Below are 22,414 nucleotides of genomic sequence, written 5' to 3'. Positions count from 1 at the left end.
CTACTTAGGTATCGTAATATTCAACAATTTTGATATTAAAAAAAACCCACATTTAAATCGCCAGCTCCTAAGAAGTATAAGTCTTGATGCATGCAGTTTGCCACCTTAAATTAAATTTAATCGGTTTCCATTTTCCAACCCTAATGCCCCCGGCCCTTCCCCATGTTGTCTGAATTTATTCATCTAATTTCATGATTTGTCGCTGATATATTTAACTTGATCATGTTGATGAAAAAATAAAAAGAGCATAGTATTTAACTGTTATAGATCCCCCTAATTTGTGACTTTAATGTATATTACATAGCTTAAGAAAATAATGCTTAAATGAGAATTCATAAACCATGGAATTTCTTTGTGATCACTCCCTGAAAAGGCTGCTTTACTTAATATAGTAACATGTTCATTGGTAAAAAAAAACAACAAAACCCACGTATGACTGTCATATAAGGACTGTGTTTTAATGGTTTTAACATAGGATTATTCTGTTCTTTTTTTTTGGGGGGGGGGGGGGGGGGTGGTTATATCTTCACACTCATTTATGCCAAAAATTTATAGTAGATTTTTGGCTAATATATATATTGTAAAACTATCAATAGGTCCAATTTTAAAATTGATTTTGAGAGGAAAGCCTCTAATATTAGTAAGTATTACTTCAAGAAACTAAGAATTGTATTTCAACGCAGAAGTTTCCACCCAGAACCTTCACTGCATGCACACTTGTATCAGGGTATGATTACTTTGGGTAGGGGTCACGGGGTAATTACATTTGTAAAATTACCTGACATATATATTGTAAAATTGGAAAAAACTGTTTTAATTATATCAGGTCGTGATCCGGTTTGAAGTCGAGAGGAGAGTCAGTCATGTTCTGAAGGAAGACTGAATGTATACATACGCACCAGATTTAGTGATTGGGTCTTCTGTGTTATGCGTAAATATCACTCAAATCTATCAATGCAATTTAATAGGAGGAAAGAAAGTAAATGTAAATATTCACGCATAACACAGAAGACCCAATCACCAAATCTGGTGCGTATAAATACATTTAGTATTCCTTCAGTATTTCTCGAACATGAACTGACTCTTCTCGCGACTTCAAACCGGATCAAGACCCGATATTATACTTACGCTGATAAATATTTCATTGATGTAAATATATTTTGACAGTTAAATGAATGCAATTGATTAATTTCTTAGTGTACCAAGAGTAAATTCATTAAATAACAGAAAGAAAAATAAAATTGTGTTATTAGAATTTAAAACGCTGTGCACTATTTCTGTCAGCATATTTCGCTGTTCCAATGGCCATTCCGTTAATTTTGCATGACTCGGTGAATAAGACAGAGCTTTTAAAAAATAAATCATATTTGCGGGAAGGAAATAAATGTTTAAAAACGTAAATATAAGCATTGAATCATTATTTTTTGAAAGATGTGGCCTCATAACTGCAACGATAGCGCGCGTTATTCAATTTGTATGCACACACCGTTGCAGTTATGAAGCCACATCTTTCAAAAAATAATGATTCAATGTTTAAATACACCATGAACGTCATCAGTAAATTATCAGATCAGAAATACCTATTTGTCTCGCACTGATCATGAAAGTACAACTTCAAACTGTAAAAAGTTTTAAAACCATTTCAATTTCACGTGTTAGTACCAGTCAAAACTATGTGTATTGCCTCAAATGTTTATTTTTAAGAGATCAATGCAGCTGTTCCTAGGACCTCCCCAGCACATTTTCACTGCGTGTTTTTACATAAAATATATAACGTGTATCGTATTAAATGGTCCATAAAATATTAGGAATATGATTTAAATATATTTTATAAATAAGTGAAGAGTATTAAAAATCCAAAGAAAAACGCCTCAGCTTTTAAATTTCCAAACATTTCTCGACCTAAGAGGTTATTCTGCAACATTCATGAAAATTCATACTTTATTTCTTAATTCGGATAAAACAAATTTACTGATATAGCGAACTGATTTTAAGTCCCCTGGAGGTGAATAATAACCAAATTCAACACTTTTCTAAATTAGTAAAAGTTATAGTCTGGTGAAAGAAAACATAGTGAATTTGCTTTAGTTATTCTTGCGAATTCTTTATACAGATATAGCGAATTACAGATATAACGAAGTAAATCCATCAGTCCCTAGGACTTTGCTATAACCGAGTTTGACTGAATTGCTTTTCCAAAGTCAGAAGTGTAACATCTTTGAATTCTTCTAATTAAAATTCAAATATTTCAAATGTTTAACCTACATCAAGTATGTTCATAGCAGAAGAATAAACAAATATATCCAATGTATCATTACTTTATTCAACAAATTTTATTTACAGCAGCTCGTCACAACAGTTTATTTATTTACAATTTTATAATCTACCTGTTAATCTTCAAAAACACTACCTGTGTTAAAATCACAGAACTAAAAAATATTAACATGCACACCAGAAATGCCACCATTCTCTGAAGGCAGCCAAATTACCAAATAAAAATTGAGGAACAAAAGCAACCAAACATGGTCAATACCTTATCTAGCTAGGTGCAAAAGACCTAGAGCTTAAACGTAAAACACGATCCAGGGTACATGTGTACTGAATCATGAACAAGTCCTGCTCTACGATGTACATGTGTTACTCAATCAAAAGTAATTAAATTACGTTTAATGACCATTACATAATATTAAAGTGAATGTGAGGTAAAAGGAACTAAATAGATTTACTATATGTATCTAGATAGAATATAACAGTAAAATACATTATCATCATGCTAATAAATATTATCAGGATGTCCACATTTATAAAAGTAAGAAATAAGATAAATGTGCAACACAGTAAGCTTAGCCAACATGGCAATTCCACTGTCTTCCATGGAAATTTTAACGCACAGTAGGCATGAAAATATTGTTTGGATTTTAAATATTGGCACCATGAGAGTTTGTTTCCACTTCTATCAGAAGCACAGATATTGTTCACTTTCAGACTTCACAAATACACGTTTACACAGCACAATTATAACTTTCATGACAGTTTTCTTTTCTTCTTCACAGGTTGTTTATCTTCTCAGAATGAAAAAATTCAGGGTAAAGCACATTAAGCAATCTTAGTAAATTGTGAACCTTTAGAATTGAAGTTTCAAACAGGAAAACCGAACAAATGCAAACTCTTCCATTCAACAGTGTTTCAGTTAATTACACGTAGAACACATAGTTTGGTACAATCCCATCCATATTTTAAGAAACATCTGCAATAGAAGAATCAAAACACATCTTTTATAATGAATTTATTAAAAAGAAATTTAGCTTGATCAAAGTAAATACACAAAATCTTACAAATTAAATAAAGGGCCTATCATGAATTGTGATGGAATATGAATTTTTTCAAGTAAGAATGTTATCTGGTAGAAAACCTACAATTTGTAATAAATAAAAATCATTTATAACAATGAAAGATCACATGTTTAACCCTGATATTATGTATTAATCCCTGTTTATTGGGTTTTGAGATGCAAAATCTACTAAATGTCATTTCAACAGTATTGTGGGAAATTACTTGTGATGTCATCACAGTGTAATACATATATCAAAATGTATCATGTAAGCATTATGCTAGTTTTATCGAGGATTGATTAAAGCGTATATTTTAACAAAGAATGCATGTTGTCCTTAAAATTCATAATATAAGGTAAAATGTTGGGGCTCATAATTTTTCCACATATCTACTGTAATTCTAACATTCAACGTGTTAATTAAAATATACTCACAGCTTACTGGTGTATCTCCAAACCTTCTGTGAATCTGGTCATGGTTAAATTTTAGGAAAGCCTCATATTGCTCTGAAAAAGAAGATAAAGAAATGTTAAAATAAAAATAATACAATCAAAAGGTAAATTTTCTTTTTGCTATTTGGGGCAGACATTCATCAGAATTTAAATCAAATACAAACTAAAATTAAACAGTGCTGAAACGAATGTTCGAATATTCGTGAATGAATAGTAAATTTCTAATATTCGAATGTATATTTAGCATTCGAATATTCGATCACATGTTTAACACCCATATTTTTGTTACGATGGAAAAGAGAAGCTGGAAACATTTTACTCTGGACGAAAGTAAAGACAAGCCATCTATGACTGCCATGCTTGATAGAGTCTATAACCTGCCATGCTTGTTAACATTGAAAGTAAAAGCAGGGTTAACATCCAACGAAGACAAAATTCTGGATTTTCATTTCATATCAGACAATGAAGAAATAATTTGCTTAAATGTTTGAACGAGTGTGAGCTATGGAGAGTTAATATCGAAAGTTTTTTTTTAAAAGATACCTTGATACCTTTTTTTTTTTTTTTTAAAATAAACAGAACATTTCCGGAATAATGAGTGTTATTGGTTTTCTTTTTAATACTATATCAAACATGGCTGAAATATTTGGAATGACTTACGAAGTTATGTATCAGTCTCATACAGGATTCAGGACTGCAGTATTTTATTAAAGAAGTAATCAATCTTTTGATTGAAGTTGATGGAAATTTTAAAAAAAAATATTAAGTATATTATTACTTGCCTAAAAGATAAATGCGCACCTAATTCAATGGATACTAATGCATTAAATGTCAACTTCGAACATACATGTTTAAGCAGACTACACATACACCCACTTAATAATACAAACTATCAAATATGCTTAATACCTTGTCTATGACATCTAAGAATATTCGAATACGAATCGAATAGCACTCACAAATATTCAAATACTGATTTATGGTATTCATTTCAGCACTAAAATTAAATGGTCAAGAGTATCAGACCTAAAATATTTATTTATTGAGAATAGTAAAATGATAATAATTGATTAAAAACATATATTGGAAGTTCTACATAATAATATTACAATTGAAGTTTTTAAAATCAATGCAGAAATTAAATAATACCACACAGAAAAATGTAGGAGTACGATGTGAAAGAATGGAACCACTTAATATGGTTTACGATGCTGTTCTAACATTTTTCAGCAACACTGGGACTTAAACTGTTCCAAAAAGTGCTGAGATTGCATTCAACATTTAAAAAGTCACCAATAAGATGATCAGAGGTAAAGTTAACCAGGTTGGGCACCAACCCCCGTTTGGTGGTTGGAATCCCATTTGGTGGTTAAATGCCTAAAAGGTATACCTATTTTACCTTCCAAATGGGACTCATTTTTCGTTCAACTCAGATTACGTTTTTTTTGGAGAAAAGGCTCATCGTGTTTATTACAGGGGCAAGTACTTTGACATGTTTGCTTCATGATTAAACATTCGTTTAAAAAATTTTATGTGTCGATTTTTCCGCACATTTGTTTAAAAAAAAGACCGAAATGAAATGCTCCCCGGAAGTCGCGTATAAACAAAGTGTTTATGTCTTCTGCAAGATCGATTTTATCAATTAAGTACGACATGGCCTCATTCCTTGAACTTTGCAATTTCAATTTCTACTAAAATAGGTGTAGGCATTTAACCACCAAATGGGACTCCAAATACCAAACAGGGGTTGGTGCCCACCCTGTTAACAAGTTTAACAAAAACTGATTTAGGCCTCATTGCTTTAAGTAGCAATTGCATAAGCTATGAATGCTTGCAAATACCTGCTAGTTTGCATGTGAGCACAGAGTTGTATTCTTGTCGGACTTGATCCTCTCGGTCTTTTAACATGCGTTCACAAATCATGCTGACTTGACGGAAGGTGAAGATAGGAATGTCTTTTTTGTTTGGAGAAAGGGCATTGAACAGCGAGGTAGATGAAGATCCAGAAGGGAGGTCCAGCAGTGATGACTGGGAGGTGGACTCGTGGGGAGGAGACATATTAGGTGGGCTGGGGCATCCTGGATATTGTAACTGTTTCCTTCTCTGCATTCTCTTTATTTCAAGACTGAGATTTGAAGCTATTTGCTCTGCAAGAATGAAATACAAAAGACAATCAATTTTAGAAAAGACTAGTATCAGGGTAATAATTGTATAAAATATTTCACTGAAGATTATAAAATAACACTGTTCGACTCTTGGATGTTGCTGTCATTTTCGAAATCTTTATTTTAAATGTTCTCTGTAGTACACGATTTACAAAGAAGATTGGGGGGAAACAATACTTAATATTCAACAAATATCCAGTGCACCATTAAAGCCATTTAATGAAATTCCATTACTATATGGATACAATAGAATATATTATGACGTCTGCCAATACCTGATGATAGCTTTGGTCCCACTTCTCCAAACGGTGATGGTTGAATTTGATGTTGTTTGGTAGGAGGAGTTGATGGAGACAGCGTCATAGGCATACATCTTCTCCGTTTAGGCGTAGTTTGGCTTGGACTGTGTAAAGGGTCGAATTCAAGAGACCTCTTCAGCGTTGCACCGCAAGCCATCTTTGTTGGGATTGGGTACGGATTGAAGTAAGTTTTTGTAAAAATCTGAGGTAATGTACACCAATGAAGTGGTTTGTAGATAACGCAAATCTTCAATTTTCTCGAATATGCAATGATTGGTGCTTGAAAAAGCCTTTTTTGGACACGATGGCTTTTGATTTAACGGTAACAAGGTAAACCATCCATCCAAAAAATGGAGTACTTCAAATCAAAACAAGACAAGCCTCGTTCTGAGAACAATTATTTTCACAAAACGAAGATTTATCAAGAGTCATCAATCCGAGGTTATTTGCGGTGCAAGAGCCATCAATGCCTCAATTCGAGAACAAAATTAATTCCAAGCATTTTCTTTACTTTTATTCTTATATATTAAGAAACAACGAAAAAGTAATTCAAATTAAATTAATATGATTATTTTCGTTTTACAAGTTTTTATATATTGCATAATCATTTACAATCGCAGTCTCTCGGACCTTTACAATAAAGATCGTTTATTGTAAAATCGAAAAACAGCATGTCAACAAACCAAAAACTGAGCAGAACACACAATGCTTATACAAGACTGACTTTTACGATGGGTAAAAAAAAAATCGCATAACATTCAATGTTATGTAACCGGAGCTTCCTCAGAATTGCATAAAATTTTATTTTATTGGGTGGTAAAAATGTCATTTATGAAATATGACACTGGTATCGCTAAAATAGAAATTCATGATTATTTATTACCTATGTTTTTTTTCAACTTTATAAAAAGTTAACTTTCTTTTTTTTTCGCATTACAGATATTTTAATTTCTGACTGACAACTGTATAGTTTGATTGAGATTAAACAAGCCTTAACAATGGTTAAAAGAAAAGGTAACCCACAGAGAGCTTCAGAAGAGAAAAGGAAATGCATGACATGGAATATGGACACAATGAATGCAACAAATGAAGGGGCAGGGTCTATGTCTATAGTTAGTGATGACGATCCTTGCCTAATCCATGAACTTCAACAATCCAAGTCCCAAGGCTCTATACAAAGACATGCAACAGATACTGATCAACAAACCCGGCAGTTTTCACAAGACTTGATGCATGACATGTTTAACATTCTCTTAGAGGAAAGTGTATTGTACATTCCTATACTATGTATGAGGAAACTTAGTTCTGACAAAGCTTTTGTTAATGGAATGTTTACTGTCGGGACTTTTAAGGTGCAGCTGACAAGTGAAAGCTTCACCCCACCCCTCCCAAAACAGCTTCCTGAAAGCTTGGAATATTGGCTGTACATCCATAAAAGTCATGGACTGGACCAAGAAAGCAAAGGTCACAACATGCTGTACTTTGAAAGCCATGAAACAAATGAAAATGAACTTAAGGAGAATTTGCAAAGAGTGTTCTGGTGTGCCAAATTGGATTTACCTTCACAAGTAAGAGAAGAGAAGAGAGAGAGAGAGAGAGAGAGAGAGAGAGAGAGAGAGAGAGAGATCTGTCAACTTTTCATTAATGATAATCAAAATGCTAAAAGATAATGCCTTCAGTTTGTCTAATGATACACATCGTTTGAAGTAAGAACACTGGTACTTGTAGAGATACGTACATGTAAAATATGTACCAATGAAATATGTTTGATTAATTTATAACCTATTCCCTGTAGGTCCTTGAGTCTTTGAGTGAGTGCAAGCTTCTCCATTGTGCTGGTTGTTACGATCATACAGAGGCTGTGGTACATGTGACCATTTATGGATCAGGTAGGATGTTAAGTAAACCAGCCTATGCCAGTGAACCAGTCAAGTCTAAAATAAGCAGCACAGCTCTACAACATGTCATGGGATTTTTCTTTTCCTTAAAACCACCAGGTAGGAAATCACTTGTTTTAAGTTATCATTTAGAATTACTGTAAAAGTACTTGCATGCATAGAATGTTGCATTCTGAATAATTTCTTAATATATGTATTAATTTGAGTAATCATATACATAGATATCTTTGCTAGACAAGGGTTTACAAACCAAAGAGAAGTGAAGTGGATCGCAAAACTTGGCCAGCAAAGATGATCGGCACATGGAATACAAAATATTAAACTTTCTTTTTCTACCAATGCAGACTACAGCCATCTTCCTTGTGTAAAGAACCATGATATAGAACATTTGTATGCTGTGGTGAAACAGAGACATGACCGGGCTGACTTAGATCTCTGTCTGAACATACAGCATGAGTGGTTGAGACCTCTGCTCCGACCGTACCAAATCCAAGGAGTCAAGTGGATGTTACAGAAGGAGCAGTATGACCATATGGAGGACAACAAGACAACAGGTAAGAGATGTATTGAGAAAATGAATAGTGTATTTGGAAAACTATGTCAGGACTCTTGTGAATAACTACACCACCAATTTTTTTTTTTTTTTAAACAATATTTTAATATGTAAAAAAAATATTACATAATAGGATTGGGCAGCAGGCAATCTGCCTATTTGAGCCCTCTCCTTTAGTCTACAATTAGCCACCAATTAGTCTCACTGTAAAAATTATTAAGGGAAGGAAAGTAATGTACAGAAAGTTAAACATAGTACAATGTAGTTATATCAGATGCAGTTAAATTGTTCCCAATTATTGTTATCATTTGAGAGAAGTAGCATTGTATATGAGATATTTGAAATGTTTGATTATCTTTATTTTTTGTGATTCAAGAGTTTGCTGATACAGTGTAATGAAATGTTTCAGGCGAAGCTACCCTTCATCCTCTCTACCAGGAGATTGAAACCCGAGACAAACAGATACTTTATTACAATGTATTGGGAGGAAGGTAATCAGAAAATAATGTGAACATTTTCATAGGATAAAAGAAATCCAAGCATTTTATCTAATAGACAATTATATAAGTTTACGATTTTGCACCTCTAAAGGACAAAAATCAAAAAGCTGAAGGCATGATTTTTTACAGAAAGTGTTAAGTTGAAGGAGTGTTGTACAAATTAAAGCCCGTTGAATAAGTGTTGTATATATCATAGCCTTATAAAGGAGTTTTGTTGTATTACAGCATATTAATGGAGTGTTGTATATAAAACAGCCTGTTAAAGGACTGTTGTGTATATAAAATCCTGTCAAATGAGTGTTGTGTTTATAAAATCATGTTAAAGGAGTATTGTATATATAACAGCCTATTAAATGAGTATTGTACCATATATCCGGTAATTTTCGTGATTATCTAATTTTCGTTTTTTTTCGCAGTCTCTTTTAAATCGCAAATAATTGAATTTGCAGAAATTAAATCCTGTATTTTTTGCTATAACAAACTTTTTAAATCGCAAAAAATGACTGAACCAAATTTAAAATGTTACAGATTTTCCCCATTTTCGCAAATTTTGTGACACGCGAAAAAACCCGGATATACAGTATATATTACAGCCTTTTAAAGGAGTGTTGTATATATATCATCCTGTTAAATGAGTGTTGTACTGGTGTGTATATTGCAGTCTGTTAAAGAAGTGTTTTCCCAGCTAGTTAAAGAAATATTGTTTTTATAACAGCTTATTAAAGGAGCGGCCATTGGCCCTCAGAGCACCACCTGGAGGGATTTTAGCAGATGAAATGGGTCTTGGTAAAACAGTGGAAGTGTTGGCTTGCATCATTCTGCACCCAAGACAGAACCTTGATCCACCCCAGAAACTTAACACCTTGTCAGAATATCAGGTATAAAACTAAATGTTTTCCAATGGGTATTTGTGTAGTTGGGATAAGTTTGAAGAAAAAGCCATGTTTATTGTTTTTAAAGGACCTTTTTTATTTTGTATACATGCAGCTGTAAAGATCATACCATAGTTGAATTTTAAAATGATATGCTTTAATGATACTGAAGCTTGGAAGATTAGCATGTGTTGTTTTTATCTTATTTGTACAAGTACACCAAACAGTTACTTTATTAAATAACGGGTATTCATTGCTTCAGGAGAGTGAAAAGTCCATTTGTTCTGAAGTGGAGTTCACTTTGGAAGGGAAGAAAATGATGAAAGATAAGAATGAGGAACCTCAGTGCATAGAACTGTCTAACAGTGTAACCCAGAGAACAGACAGAGACACAGAACAAGATGGAGTCCTTTCTGTCAGAGGTTCCAATAAAACAATGTCCAATTCTACAGAACAATCAAGTATAGTCAAAGATACAGAGACAGATTTCACAGGAAATAGTCAAATAAACACATGCAGTGCCAACAGCCCAAGGAGTTCTTCACCACAATCAAATTTAGAACATTTGGGCAGCAAAACTTCAGGACTAAACTCTGATCATTCAAACTGTGGTGAATCAAACAGTGTAGAGAAAGTAATCTCTGTGGAAGGTTTAGAGAACTCAGAAGAAAGTGAACCCAGTGTAAAGGCAGATGGACATTCTTGTGCTCTCATTCAGACAGCTAAGGACATTACAGTAAATTCAGGTGTTTCCATCAATGGCATGAAAGAAAACCAAAGTCTAAAGAGAGATTGCATGGAAGAGGAAGTTAATAATAAGGACTTCAGTATAATGGAAAATGGAGGTGAAAATTCTGGTTGTGAAGAGAATGATTGTACAAAAGATAAAAACAGTTCCTGTGATATTGAAAATGGACATATCTTGTCTAAAGGTAAATCAGAAAGTCTTGAGGAAATCCAGGTGCTGGATCACAATTATGTAGAAAACTCAGACTTTTCAAAATCTAATTGTGAAATCACATCCAAGACATCTAAAACAAATGATATTCCACTGTCCAAAAAATCAACAAAACCTAGAAGATCCAAATCCAGAAAGAAGACAGAAGATAAAGTCACAAAGGAGAAAAAACCAGTGAGAAGAAAAAGTGCCTCCAGCAAGTTTGTTGAACTGGTTCCCGAAGACCAGTACCAGACAAAGAATGTTTTTGATCACTTTGAGGCAGTGGCTCCTAAAAACTTCTTTGAGTGTATCTGTGGTGTGTCATCTGAAGCAAAGGGAACCAGTAACTCTAGGAAAAAGAAACACAGGGTGCAGTGTGTGATGTGTGGCCTCTATCAACATGCAGAGTGTGTGGGTTACGACCTTGAGGATCCGTACAGAGGGCAGTTCAAATGTCCACACTGCCACGTGCTGTCTGTAAGTAACATACCTGTTGAATTACACATTGTGCAAAAAAAGAAAAAAAAGTATTCCGAATTGCTTTTCCAAATCTGAACAATATTGTACATAATTATATGTAGAACCATTTTAACAAGGCCTTGGACTTACAATAGGACGTAGCTATCTATTTCTTGCGTCAAAACAAGTAAGAGATGACACTGGTTTCAAGCGAAATTTACACCGATTGTGTAGTCTTTGCTCAAAAGCCAGACAAATCTTGTTGATTTCAAAGAGCCATGGCTGAATGGCTAGCAATGATATAGACAGGACTACGTCACATTGCTCTTTGACACAACTACCCAAAGACCAAGCTCTTGTTAAAATGTTTCTAATACCACATTGGAAATTTTGTGATGAAATAATGTTTAGTACTATAAATGAATGTCCAAGTAAATCAAAAAAATGTGTAAATATAACTGTTCCTACTTGCATTAAAGTATATGTATTAGTATTAAGATCAAGAGACAGTTTTTGAATCTCTGATGAATGTTTCAGGAGCCAATCAAATCGGGTGCTACATTAATCATATCCCCAGCAGCCATTAGTGACCAATGGATGGAGGAAATCCAAAAACACATCAAAAAAGAGTCCCTTAAAGTGTTTGTGAGTATATACATGTACATGTACATTTATTGGAAACAAGTACCGGTACTCCTACTTATGGCTGCTGTACTTGACTGAAATTGTAGTACAATATGCATGTAAAAATTATTAAAAATTTCCACCTTTGTTTAACAATATTATACTGAATAGATAATTTCTGTCAATACTAGATATATAGCGGTGTAAGTAAGCAGAGATATATCCAGCCAATGACGTTATCCAGACAAGACATTGTAATCACGTCGTACGAAACTCTCCGCAATGAAATCAACTATGTCGATCTACCTCACAGTAACAGTAAGTGTTAAAGTCTTAATAAGTGAGCTAGTGTATACCTCTAGAGTGAGGCAGTATAATCATCTAGTCTGCAATTTCGCGTTGTAGGTGACAGTGGACGTAAATTTCGACATCCAAAGCGTTTTATGGCCACGCCCAGTCCTATCACTGCAGTGCAGTGGTGGAGGGTAAGACAACCTTAATACTCTCTGTACTAAATCAGTGAAAAAAGATACATTTATATAAATGAAAGGAAAATTTCAGCAAGTATTTAGGGCTTTATAATGTCATGATTGTTTCTTTCTTATAGATATGTCTGGATGAGGCACAAATGGTGGAATGTACCACAACCAAGGTAGGATGGACTATGTTCTTTCATATTCACTTGTATGTTAATTTACATGTAAATGAAAAAATTATGAAAGAATTACTGATCAAAGATGGTAAGAAAATGTAGACCAGGCTTTACTGTTTGTAGACAGCAGAGATGGCCCTTAGACTGAGTGCAGTAAACAGATGGTGTGTCACGGGGACTCCCATCCAGAAAAGCATCGAAGGTAACTCATCACAGATACATGTACTGCTATATTCATCATGTAATCTACCAATTCAGGTATTGTTCATGCAACATATCTGCTTCCAAGACAAGTTTCAAAACTTTTAAATTAGTGATTAATGCAAAAATATGAAGGTGGCTGGATCTAATCTTGCAAATTGTAAACACTATATGAAATTTTATATTCCATTAAAAAGTTACACAGTGCCACTCTCATGGTGCTAATATTTGACTGATAAGTATGGCATGTTTTTTTCCCATTGAAATATCTGATGGTGTTATTTTTTGTTAGATCTGTATGGGCTGCTACTGTTCCTGGGGGTGGACCCTTACTGGGTGAAGCAGTGGTGGACCAGGCTACTGTATGAGCCGTATTGTCACGGACAGGAGGAACCAATGATTGACCTTGTCTCCAAGGTCATGTGGAGGACGGCCAAACACGATGTCCTTGATCAGGTAGGCAAGATGGCAGCTTCATGTATCATCTGCCAAAAGATACTGGTCTAAGACATTTCTATTTGGTTAAATTTAAGTCAGTACTTTAAATTTTAAAGTTATTCTTGTTTTAAATTACATAAATTTGATTTTATATCCTAATTTCTGGTACACTATAAGAAATGTTCAGGTAAATCATTATGAACTTTATATGTACTGGTAGTTTTAATTAAATAATGTACAAATTGATGTTTATCATAAAAGTTTTATGTACATTGTATTACATTTGATCAACAGATCAACATTCCTAAGCAGACAGAACATGTACATTGGTTGACATTTTCTCCAGTGGAGGACCACTTCTACAGACGACAGTACACCATCAGTATCCAGGACTCCATGAAGGTCATAGTCAATAAATCATATCTCACTGTCAGGGTGTATAGTGTCAGTTTTAATCCTTGGATGTTGTTTCTCAGTTCTTATTTCTGATTTTTCTTCCAGAGGTTGGATAAATGGAGGGACCCCACAGTAAAGCTGAGCAGCCTGGACAGAGCCACAGCCAATCAGGTTAGGGCCTCTATTTGAAGAAAAGAAAGTTATATTATAGTTTCCATTGCTGCATATTCATACCAGGATTTTATCCCCAAAGCAATTATCCTGATCAGAAGTGTTCAAAAATTTGGTTACTGGAATATGTATACATATGATATACAGAGAGATGGGTTTTTAGGGGGTACAATTAGTTTTATTGAAAATATTTTACAAACAGATGCATGCATATTGAAATATATTAAAGGCTTGTTTAAGGCATGCTGCATTTAACAGAAATGGAACAAAACTTAAATGTAAAATAGTATGTAAAATGTTGTTTAATGACAGCTGCTGGGCCCTCTACTGAGACTGCGTCAGGCCTGCTGTCACCCCCAGGCTGTCAAAGGAGAGTTCCTCCCCCTTCATCTCAGGAGGAGGTGAGTGTTACAAATATTACTGGACTGGATGTATTACAGTTTGAACTTTTGTAATATATTGCAACATTACACTTAATTAATGTCATACCTGCTAAAATGTTATTCTTATTATGGTATAATTATACATGCTAGTATCTGACGTTTTGTTAGGATGAGCTGTATTTGATGAAGTTATAAACGATTAAGACAAGTCAGAGAAGAACAAATGAAAAATTGATCAAATTTCAATCGGAGAGTTTTGCTATGTAGGTCAATCTAGTGTTAATGAAATTGGCAAGTTTCATTGCATAGATTGGTCTGTTTACAGCGCCATGACGATGGAGGAGTTGTTGGAGTCGCTGACCAAGAAGTCGCGGACAGAGTGCGAGGAGAGCCACAGACTGTTGATTGCGGCGTACAATGGTCTGGCCGGCTGGTACATCATCAGCCAACAGGTGCTCCAACATCAACCAAACATACAACACCTACATTTACAAATACTTAGTTGAAATAGTCTTTAACATATACTGTCTGCAATTATGTTTGCAATTTCTAATCTGTATCTGCTTATGAAATTAGTCAAATTTGATTTTCCTATGGTTATTTTTGTCCTTTGAAGCAAAGATAAAAGCCTGATTAGAAACCAATAAAAATTTGCTCATACTAGTTATTTAAAAAAAAAACATTACGTGATTCATCAATTGTATCTGTCCAGTTTTGAATTTTATGATGGAGGGTTCAAGCAGCTGAATAAAGTCAAACAGGTGGTAATGAACTTGAAGCTAATAAATGTACATTTACAAGCAATGCTTTGTATTATTTTGTAAGTGAGTTAAGGTTTAATGTGTCTTCCTTTTTGTTAATTTAACCTTTAATGAATGTGTCTTCCTTTTTGTTAAGTTTGTTGATGCTGTGGAGATGTACCGAGAGGTCATGAGGTCGGTGGAGGAACACAAGGATCGTCTCCGTACCGACGACCTCCAGCAGCTACACGCCATGTACAACCTGGATGAGATACTTCAGTCTAAACCCGAGGGGGTACAGCCAACCCTCAGGGATGGGCAGCTAAAGGAGCAGGTAAAAATAGTCTAAGTAGACAACTATGCCTTTATTTTAAAACAAACATAATTCCTGTCTGTGAGTTTCAAATAATCAAATATAAAATGGTAAACACTGGAATGTAACCTATGAAAGAAAAAGAAAATTCACTAATGTTTGGCCATATTTTTAGATGGAGGAACTGAAGGTCAAGTACCTGACCAAGTCACGTAATGTTGTCCACTCTGTGAGGGACCAGTTGTCCCCCGTCACCCAGGGTCTTCAGGACTTACAGAGAGAGGTTAGGGTCAATCAGAGCATACAAAGTTACTGTAATACAAAAAAAAAATAAGGCCTCTTCAATTTTTAGGTTTTTTATTACATCACATTTCAATTACTGTGATATCTGATTTGTTGGAAATTAGATTTTGTGGGCACCCCTCACCCTTGATCATACATCTCAATTAAAATTGATACACTGTCTATCTGTAATGGAGATTTACTTACGGAAAGCTTTTCAAAGAATGCTGTAACTATCAAAAAATATTAGCTCCTATTTATCAAAATGATTGAAAGGTATTTTCTTGTTTTATAAGATTTTTAAAGTATCGGAGAGTAATAAAACTACTAGTATTCATCAGCTTATTGTTTCTTTTTTTAGTTCAGTGACGGTCAAGAATGGTGGTTGGAGGTGATAGAGACAGCAGATCAGAGAGGAATCGATGATAAACTGATTGTCAACGTAAAGAACGACCTTAGCAACCAACAGACCAGTGTTCTCTCCATCTCCATGGCAGGGGCGTAAGTAAACCAGTCCATGTAGTCATGGTTTCAGAATACTATATAATTGAATTTCTATTCAGAGGGTTTTAGACGAGGTCTGCTTCTTATTAAATGTACACAGTGTATAAATGTGTAGTATTACCAGTAACCTTGTTGACGAAGTACATCCTTCTTAATCATTAAGAATGTAATACAGTAATCTTAATAAAATGAGAATTTTAAATAGCATGCATTTGAAATTAATCAGAATTTGATCCATGAAATGCATGCAATGGTAAACTGAACAATTGACAAGGATGTATCTTTCCTCCTACAGATTCCATAATGTACATGGACTGGAGTTAGTTTTAAATCAGAGAATGATGGCCCTGGAATCTGCCTATGAGAAATTGAAACAGGCCCTGAACAAGGTTACGGGAGAACCATCACAGGACCTGATCAATGAGACAGTAGAGTGCTGTCTGAGGCCCATAGAGAGGGTTAAAAACAGGTAAAAGTCAGAGAGAGAGAGAGAGAGAGAGAGAGAGAGAGAGAGATGGTCAAGAATTTGTAAATATTGTTATAGTAAAGGAGAAAGAGAAAATAGAGAGAAGGAAAGTAGAGAGTGAGAGAAAAGAGAGAGAGCACTCTCTTCATAGCCCATCAAGTACAGGTAAAAACTAATAGAGAGAGAGAGAGAGAGAGAGGAGAGAGAGAGAGAACCTGGCAGGGTAAGGTATTCAAAGGAAGGAAGAGAGGGAATAGATAGGGTGCACAGGTGAAAAGTAAGAAGGTAACAAGGTAGCAATACAGCTTCAACTATGATTAATGCATAATGGAATTCATTGAAATTCTTTCTTGAATTATGTTATTCCATCAATTTTAATATGTACTTGTAATTTTATCAACTATTGTTAATAGCTTATGTTTTTTTATTCATTCATAGCTGTCCATTTTGTAAAATCCATATCCTGTTTGAAGATTATGAGGCTAAGCTATTTTCATTCACAGAGAGGTATGCTTTTATTTTACTGTGGCTTCACTAAAATTTGTGGGGGGCCAATTTTCATGGATTGCTTAAATTTTACAGGTTTTGGGAATGTAATTTTGTGTATTCCCTATACCTACCAAAGAAAATATGACTTTATAACCTTAATTTATTAACTTGTGGAGAATGTTAATTTGTGGATGAGAGGTACATGTATATGTACTAATGAATTCCACGAAAATTGAGCCACCAGGAAATCTAATGATTCCACAGTTTATAATATGTAGCATGTTTGTAAGAGTTGTATAAATATGGGGATAAAGATAAACTGGCTCTGTTCCTGGGGAAAATGTCCGAGATATTCATTGTTCTGGAAACTGTTTCCTATGCTTCCAGGACTTTTGCGGTTGCCGAGGATACCACTGAGGGTATGTCTGGATCTCGTCGCCAGGGAACTTGGGCAGACAGTGAGATGGAGAAAGCCCTGAAATCTATCCTCAGTTTTGCCAAGAGTCATGCCAGTAAGAAACCATTGATTCTGTAAAATAGGATCTCCTATGATTTGTGATGGATGGTACGAGTTGGATAAAAGTGGTTGTAGGAATTTATTTTTTCGAGAGGTTTTGTTTGCAAGGGAAAGGGGGTCTAAGGCTATTTTTCATCAATCAATTTGGTCATATATCATCATAGCTCAGTTGTTAAAGTAATGGCTTGTGAACCGCAGATCATGAGTTCAAATCTGCCTGGGGCTTTCGTTCATATCTATTGAATTAAATTTTTGAAAAGCATGATTTTTATCCATAAATGCAAATTCTTTCACCAGTTTGACTATCTTTCACAATCAAGTATTTTTCTGATGATTTGAGAAATTTATTTCAAGGTGAAGTGAGCCACCTTAAATAATGATATAAAAATGATCAGTAATTATTGTATGATCTTTTGATTATTTGTAGTGGACAGGGAACTTGTTCAGTATGGACAGACACATATAGAGATTATTGACAAAATGAAGAAAGAGTTCAAGGTGAGAGGATAGAGAAACACATTTTGATAAGTGAACTATTTGTTCAATGTTGAGCAATGGGATACAAATATATAATATATTTTTTTATCAGTAATTTAATAATATTCCACAATGAAATTTTCAATCACACTTTTTCCCTTTCTATAATGATAATTGAATGGGTTTTTCCTTTAGTTACTGAGAGTGTTATGGATTGAGTGTAAGGCCCACGTCTCATCGTTCGACGAGCTGAGCATGGCCACCACCAGACTGAGGCTGAGGTTACCCGATGAACCGAAACCTGACAACACCCAGCTCAACATCCTGGAACCAAGCGAGGTACAATATCAATTTCAAATTTCAATTTCAATTCATTTATTGGACGTGTTTCAGCTATTTTATTTAGAGAAATATATACCCGGTAAGTGAGTTCTGAATTCAACAGAATTATCGTTTCCAGTTAATAAAGACGATGCTTGAATTAAAGGGATTTTGTTAGAGTATTTTTCATTGAACATATACATGCAAGGTGTCAATCAAAAGCATATATTATAGACATTTACTTTTGAGTTTTCCTGATATTTTGTTTGTTAAAAAATTTGTGATGTTAGTTTATTATACAGATTCTAATCAATATTATTTACCATAGTCAAAAAATAAAGGTTCTAATTATTGCTGTTTTATCAGTTTATACATGTTTTTTTGTTGCCTTCTATCACAAAATTAAACGTGTTTCTTTGTGGCAGCTTGACCAACACAAGTTGAAGTTATTATCAGACAGGACAATAAACCAAAATGAACTCAGGAAAAAACTGGGACAGTTGTTGTACCTGCAAAACCTGGCCAAGGTGAGACTATATAATTACTATATTATAAGAACTGTTTGACTATGAGTCCATGTAAATGTCTGAATTTACAGTTACCTATCTTAGAATATTTTATCAGACTAACTCTCTTGTTGTTATATATGTGTACTACAGGGTGATTCTTAAGCTCATTCAGATATTGTAATTATGCCCCCCTTCAAAGAAGGGAGGGCATATTGCTTTGCTGCTGTCCATCGGTCTGTTAGTCGGTCCACCAACAGTTTCTATTCATTTTCTTCCCAGAGGTTGCACGTACTGAAATGAAATTTGCCATACAGATTTATCATAATATTTAGGTCAAGTTCAGTTTTCGGTATGATCAAGCAAATTTTGACGGAGTTGTGCCCCTTGGACTTAGAAAAATTCCAATATTTTGCAGTTTCCCATTCATTATATATCTTCGCAGAGGTCTCACAGGGAGGGGGGCATAAGGCAAACATCTCTTATTTATTTTTTTTCTCACCTTATTGCATGATTTGTCGTAGTAGATGGCTATTTATTGTATGAAATTGATGCGTTAGATCAAATCCATGTAGATTGATAACTTTACATCACACAATTTACATTGTGAACAAAGCATCCTTTGTAAGGAGGTCCAACCTAACAACTGAACTAGATATGGAACTGTGATAAGAATATATGTTGTAGACATTTCTTTTCACTGTTTTTTTTTCTGCAGGCACAACTAAGCACAGAGAGTGGAGAAAATCCTGAACTCTGTCCGATTTGTCAGAAGGAGCTTGGGAAAGAGGTAAGGCTACACATGAAATTATTTTTGTTAAAAAGTTCACCGAGATATGTACTTTGTTGGTCACATGATCAAATCCTATAAAGCCCAGAATGCTTATAAGAAGATTTGATCGCGTAACAACCAAGTTCATATCCAGATGAACTTTTTTACATTGCTGTTTATTACTTGAATTTACATTTGAGAAAGGCTAACAGTACAAAATTATATACATAACCATGTTTTTATATTTACAATTATTATACGATAAGTGGGTGTAGGGGTAATCATTGTGATCTCATTAATAATTTCACACAAAGTTTGAAGTTTTTGCTATTGTATGGGTTCATATTAGGAGACATATTTGCAAAAGTAAATATCGATAAATATCCAGCACTTTTGTTGTAAACAACAACATATTCTGCCTGTTTCGAGTTGACAAGTAAGACCGTTCCATTTCCCTTAGTGGTGCGTTCTCTACTGCGGCCATTGTTACTGCCTGGACTGTATACGCATTCTCTGTGAGCAGTACAGTTTTGGGGGACGTAATCGTCTGGTGAAGTGTGCTGTCTGCCGAGATAAAACATACCACAGTGATATATCTTATGTCAGCACTGTCAAGACAGACGAAGACAGAGAGGGAGAAATGAAAGTACAGGTGAGAAATCTGCCTGGAACTTTTGTTGAATCAAATTTTCAAAATATCAATTAAAGAAATGATGATAGTTTGAAATGTATTTTATTGGGGTAGGAGAATTTTGATTTTTCCACATGATTTTCATTTTTTGGAGTTGATATTTGTTCTTCAAGGGAAGTCACTCTACAAAGATTGTTGGATTAATCAAGTGTGTGAAAAAGATCAAAAGAGATGACCCTGGTGCTAAAGTTCTTCTCTTCTGCTCAGTAAGTTGATAATGATGTATAAAAATTTAGAGTTATTTATGAATAATATTCTGAATTCATACTCCACAGCATGAATATATACTTGCAGATGGTAAGAAATATGACCTTAATGTTTAGAATATAAGATTATTTAATATTTTTTTCAGTGGACGGACATCTTAAACATCATTGCACAGGCTCTGGAGGAAAATGAAATATCATTCAAAACTCTGTTTTCTGGAAGTAAATTTCAGGTACTTTCATGAAATGAAAACCGAATTCTAGTCATCAAAATAGTCAGTAAAGTATGTTTGAAATAGTTAAGTTTGACACCTGCTATATTTTTATAATAATTATAAACAGTGAAAATCTACTTAAGTGTACTTTTAAGAAAAATCTGGCAACCTGTAAAGATATATTTGTACATTTTAGAAAAATCTGACATTGGTTTAAAATACATTTGTGCATTTTAGAAAAATCTAGCAGCATTTAAATCTGACGAGGACATCATGGTTCTATTGCTGCCGATCCATTCCGGTGCAAACGGACTGAACCTAATCGAGGCCACTTATGTCCTTCTGGTGGAACCGGTCCTCAATCCGGCACAGGAACTACAGGCCATTGGTCGGGTACACAGGATAGGGCAGACCAGGTATAGAAAATTTCATAAATTGAATAAAAATATAACTCAAACCACCCAAATTTTGAAGTTACCAGTTTATTTGACCATATACACATGTTTTAGCATTTCCTCAGTCATATAAGTATTTGTGAGTTACATGTTTGTTCATGTTATTGAAAATACTTATTTTATTTTTATTCGTAAGAACCCTCGCGGATTTTAAAATCTTGCTTTTTTATCTAATACAGTTTTGACCTATAGGAATTTATAACAAAGAATTTGTGGTTGCGAATTTATACTGTAAACGTATTACATTTTGCTGTGTATTGTATTTAGCATTTTTGGCGGAAAAAGCCGTCCGCTAAATTAAGTACACCGCCAAATGTAAAATATATAAGTAGATAAATAGGTACAATCAGAAATGCGCTAAATCAAATCCACACCAACTTGTTAAAAATCATATTCTGCTAAATATCGTACATGCTAAATATAATACGATTACAGTATTCTCGCAATTTGATACAAAACAGTGGAAATGCAGAATTAAGTATTTGCATGAAAAGAGGAAAGCACAGTATTACACACACAAACATAAAGTTATATTTTTTTGTTATTATATGATTTGATATTTCTATGGTTCAATATCTACAAAAGTCACTACAAACGAATTAAAAAAAAAAGGAATTAAAAGCTATAATTGATCAAGAAGTAATGAATCAGTAATGATGATCAGACATTAAATGAAATCTACCAGTATAGTGTTTTTTAAGGGATGTGATGTCTAATTTCAATAAATTTTTGAAGAATGATAATCTATTTTTTCACGACATCTACATATATTATTATTTTACAGGCCAACCCAAGTTCACAGATTTATAATCCGTGGGACTATAGAAGAGAAGATGTATCGAATGTTGAAATCAGCTGAGGCCAGTGCCTCTAGTCATGACACAGAAGAAAACTGTTTGACTGTGGGGGATCTAACTTCTCTCCTGAAAGAGGAGCGGCTAGAGGAACAAGGTGAAAGCTCTCAAGTCTCATGACATTTTCTCTAGCAACAATGTAAACAAGACTGTTTGATCATGGGGGGGGTCTAACTTCTCTCCTGAAAGAGGAGCGGCTAGAGGAACAAGGTGAAAGCTCTGAAATCACATGACATTATCTCTAGCAACAATACAGACAAGACTGTTTGAT

General features: G+C 34.3%; 2 protein-coding genes across 2 annotated transcripts; one reads left to right on the top strand and one right to left on the bottom strand.

The window, feature by feature from the left end:
- Nucleotides 1-2,302: 2,302 nt before the first annotated feature.
- LOC128185847 (akirin-2-like) lies at nucleotides 2,303-6,636 on the bottom strand. Its single transcript, XM_052855515.1, has 4 exons — nucleotides 6,225-6,636; nucleotides 5,626-5,931; nucleotides 3,767-3,838; nucleotides 2,303-3,247 (listed from the first exon to the last, which is right to left on the bottom strand). The coding sequence occupies exons 1-4, from the start codon at nucleotides 6,403-6,405 to the stop codon at nucleotides 3,237-3,239; spliced, it is 570 nt and encodes a 189-aa protein (XP_052711475.1). The 5' UTR covers nucleotides 6,406-6,636; the 3' UTR covers nucleotides 2,303-3,236.
- Nucleotides 6,637-6,862: 226 nt separating this feature from the next.
- On the top strand, nucleotides 6,863-22,414 carry LOC128186000 (E3 ubiquitin-protein ligase SHPRH-like). Its single transcript, XM_052855731.1, has 32 exons — nucleotides 6,863-6,983; nucleotides 7,188-7,816; nucleotides 8,044-8,245; nucleotides 8,491-8,700; nucleotides 9,109-9,190; nucleotides 9,915-10,077; nucleotides 10,334-11,488; nucleotides 12,008-12,115; nucleotides 12,286-12,412; nucleotides 12,500-12,579; nucleotides 12,702-12,746; nucleotides 12,870-12,948; nucleotides 13,240-13,403; nucleotides 13,680-13,787; nucleotides 13,887-13,952; nucleotides 14,265-14,353; nucleotides 14,661-14,787; nucleotides 15,233-15,409; nucleotides 15,564-15,671; nucleotides 16,032-16,171; nucleotides 16,470-16,643; nucleotides 17,079-17,147; nucleotides 17,517-17,641; nucleotides 18,074-18,144; nucleotides 18,319-18,462; nucleotides 18,870-18,971; nucleotides 19,669-19,740; nucleotides 20,183-20,374; nucleotides 20,527-20,619; nucleotides 20,766-20,852; nucleotides 21,072-21,250; nucleotides 22,074-22,414. Exons 2-32 carry the CDS (start codon nucleotides 7,247-7,249, stop codon nucleotides 22,261-22,263), a joined length of 5,298 nt encoding a protein of 1,765 aa, XP_052711691.1. The 5' UTR covers nucleotides 6,863-6,983; nucleotides 7,188-7,246; the 3' UTR covers nucleotides 22,264-22,414.

This window comes from Crassostrea angulata, chromosome 5, assembly GCF_025612915.1.
Source record: "Crassostrea angulata isolate pt1a10 chromosome 5, ASM2561291v2, whole genome shotgun sequence".
NCBI classification, from domain to species: domain Eukaryota; kingdom Metazoa; phylum Mollusca; class Bivalvia; order Ostreida; family Ostreidae; genus Magallana; species Magallana angulata.
This window is presented reverse-complemented; position numbering and strand designations above follow the sequence as displayed.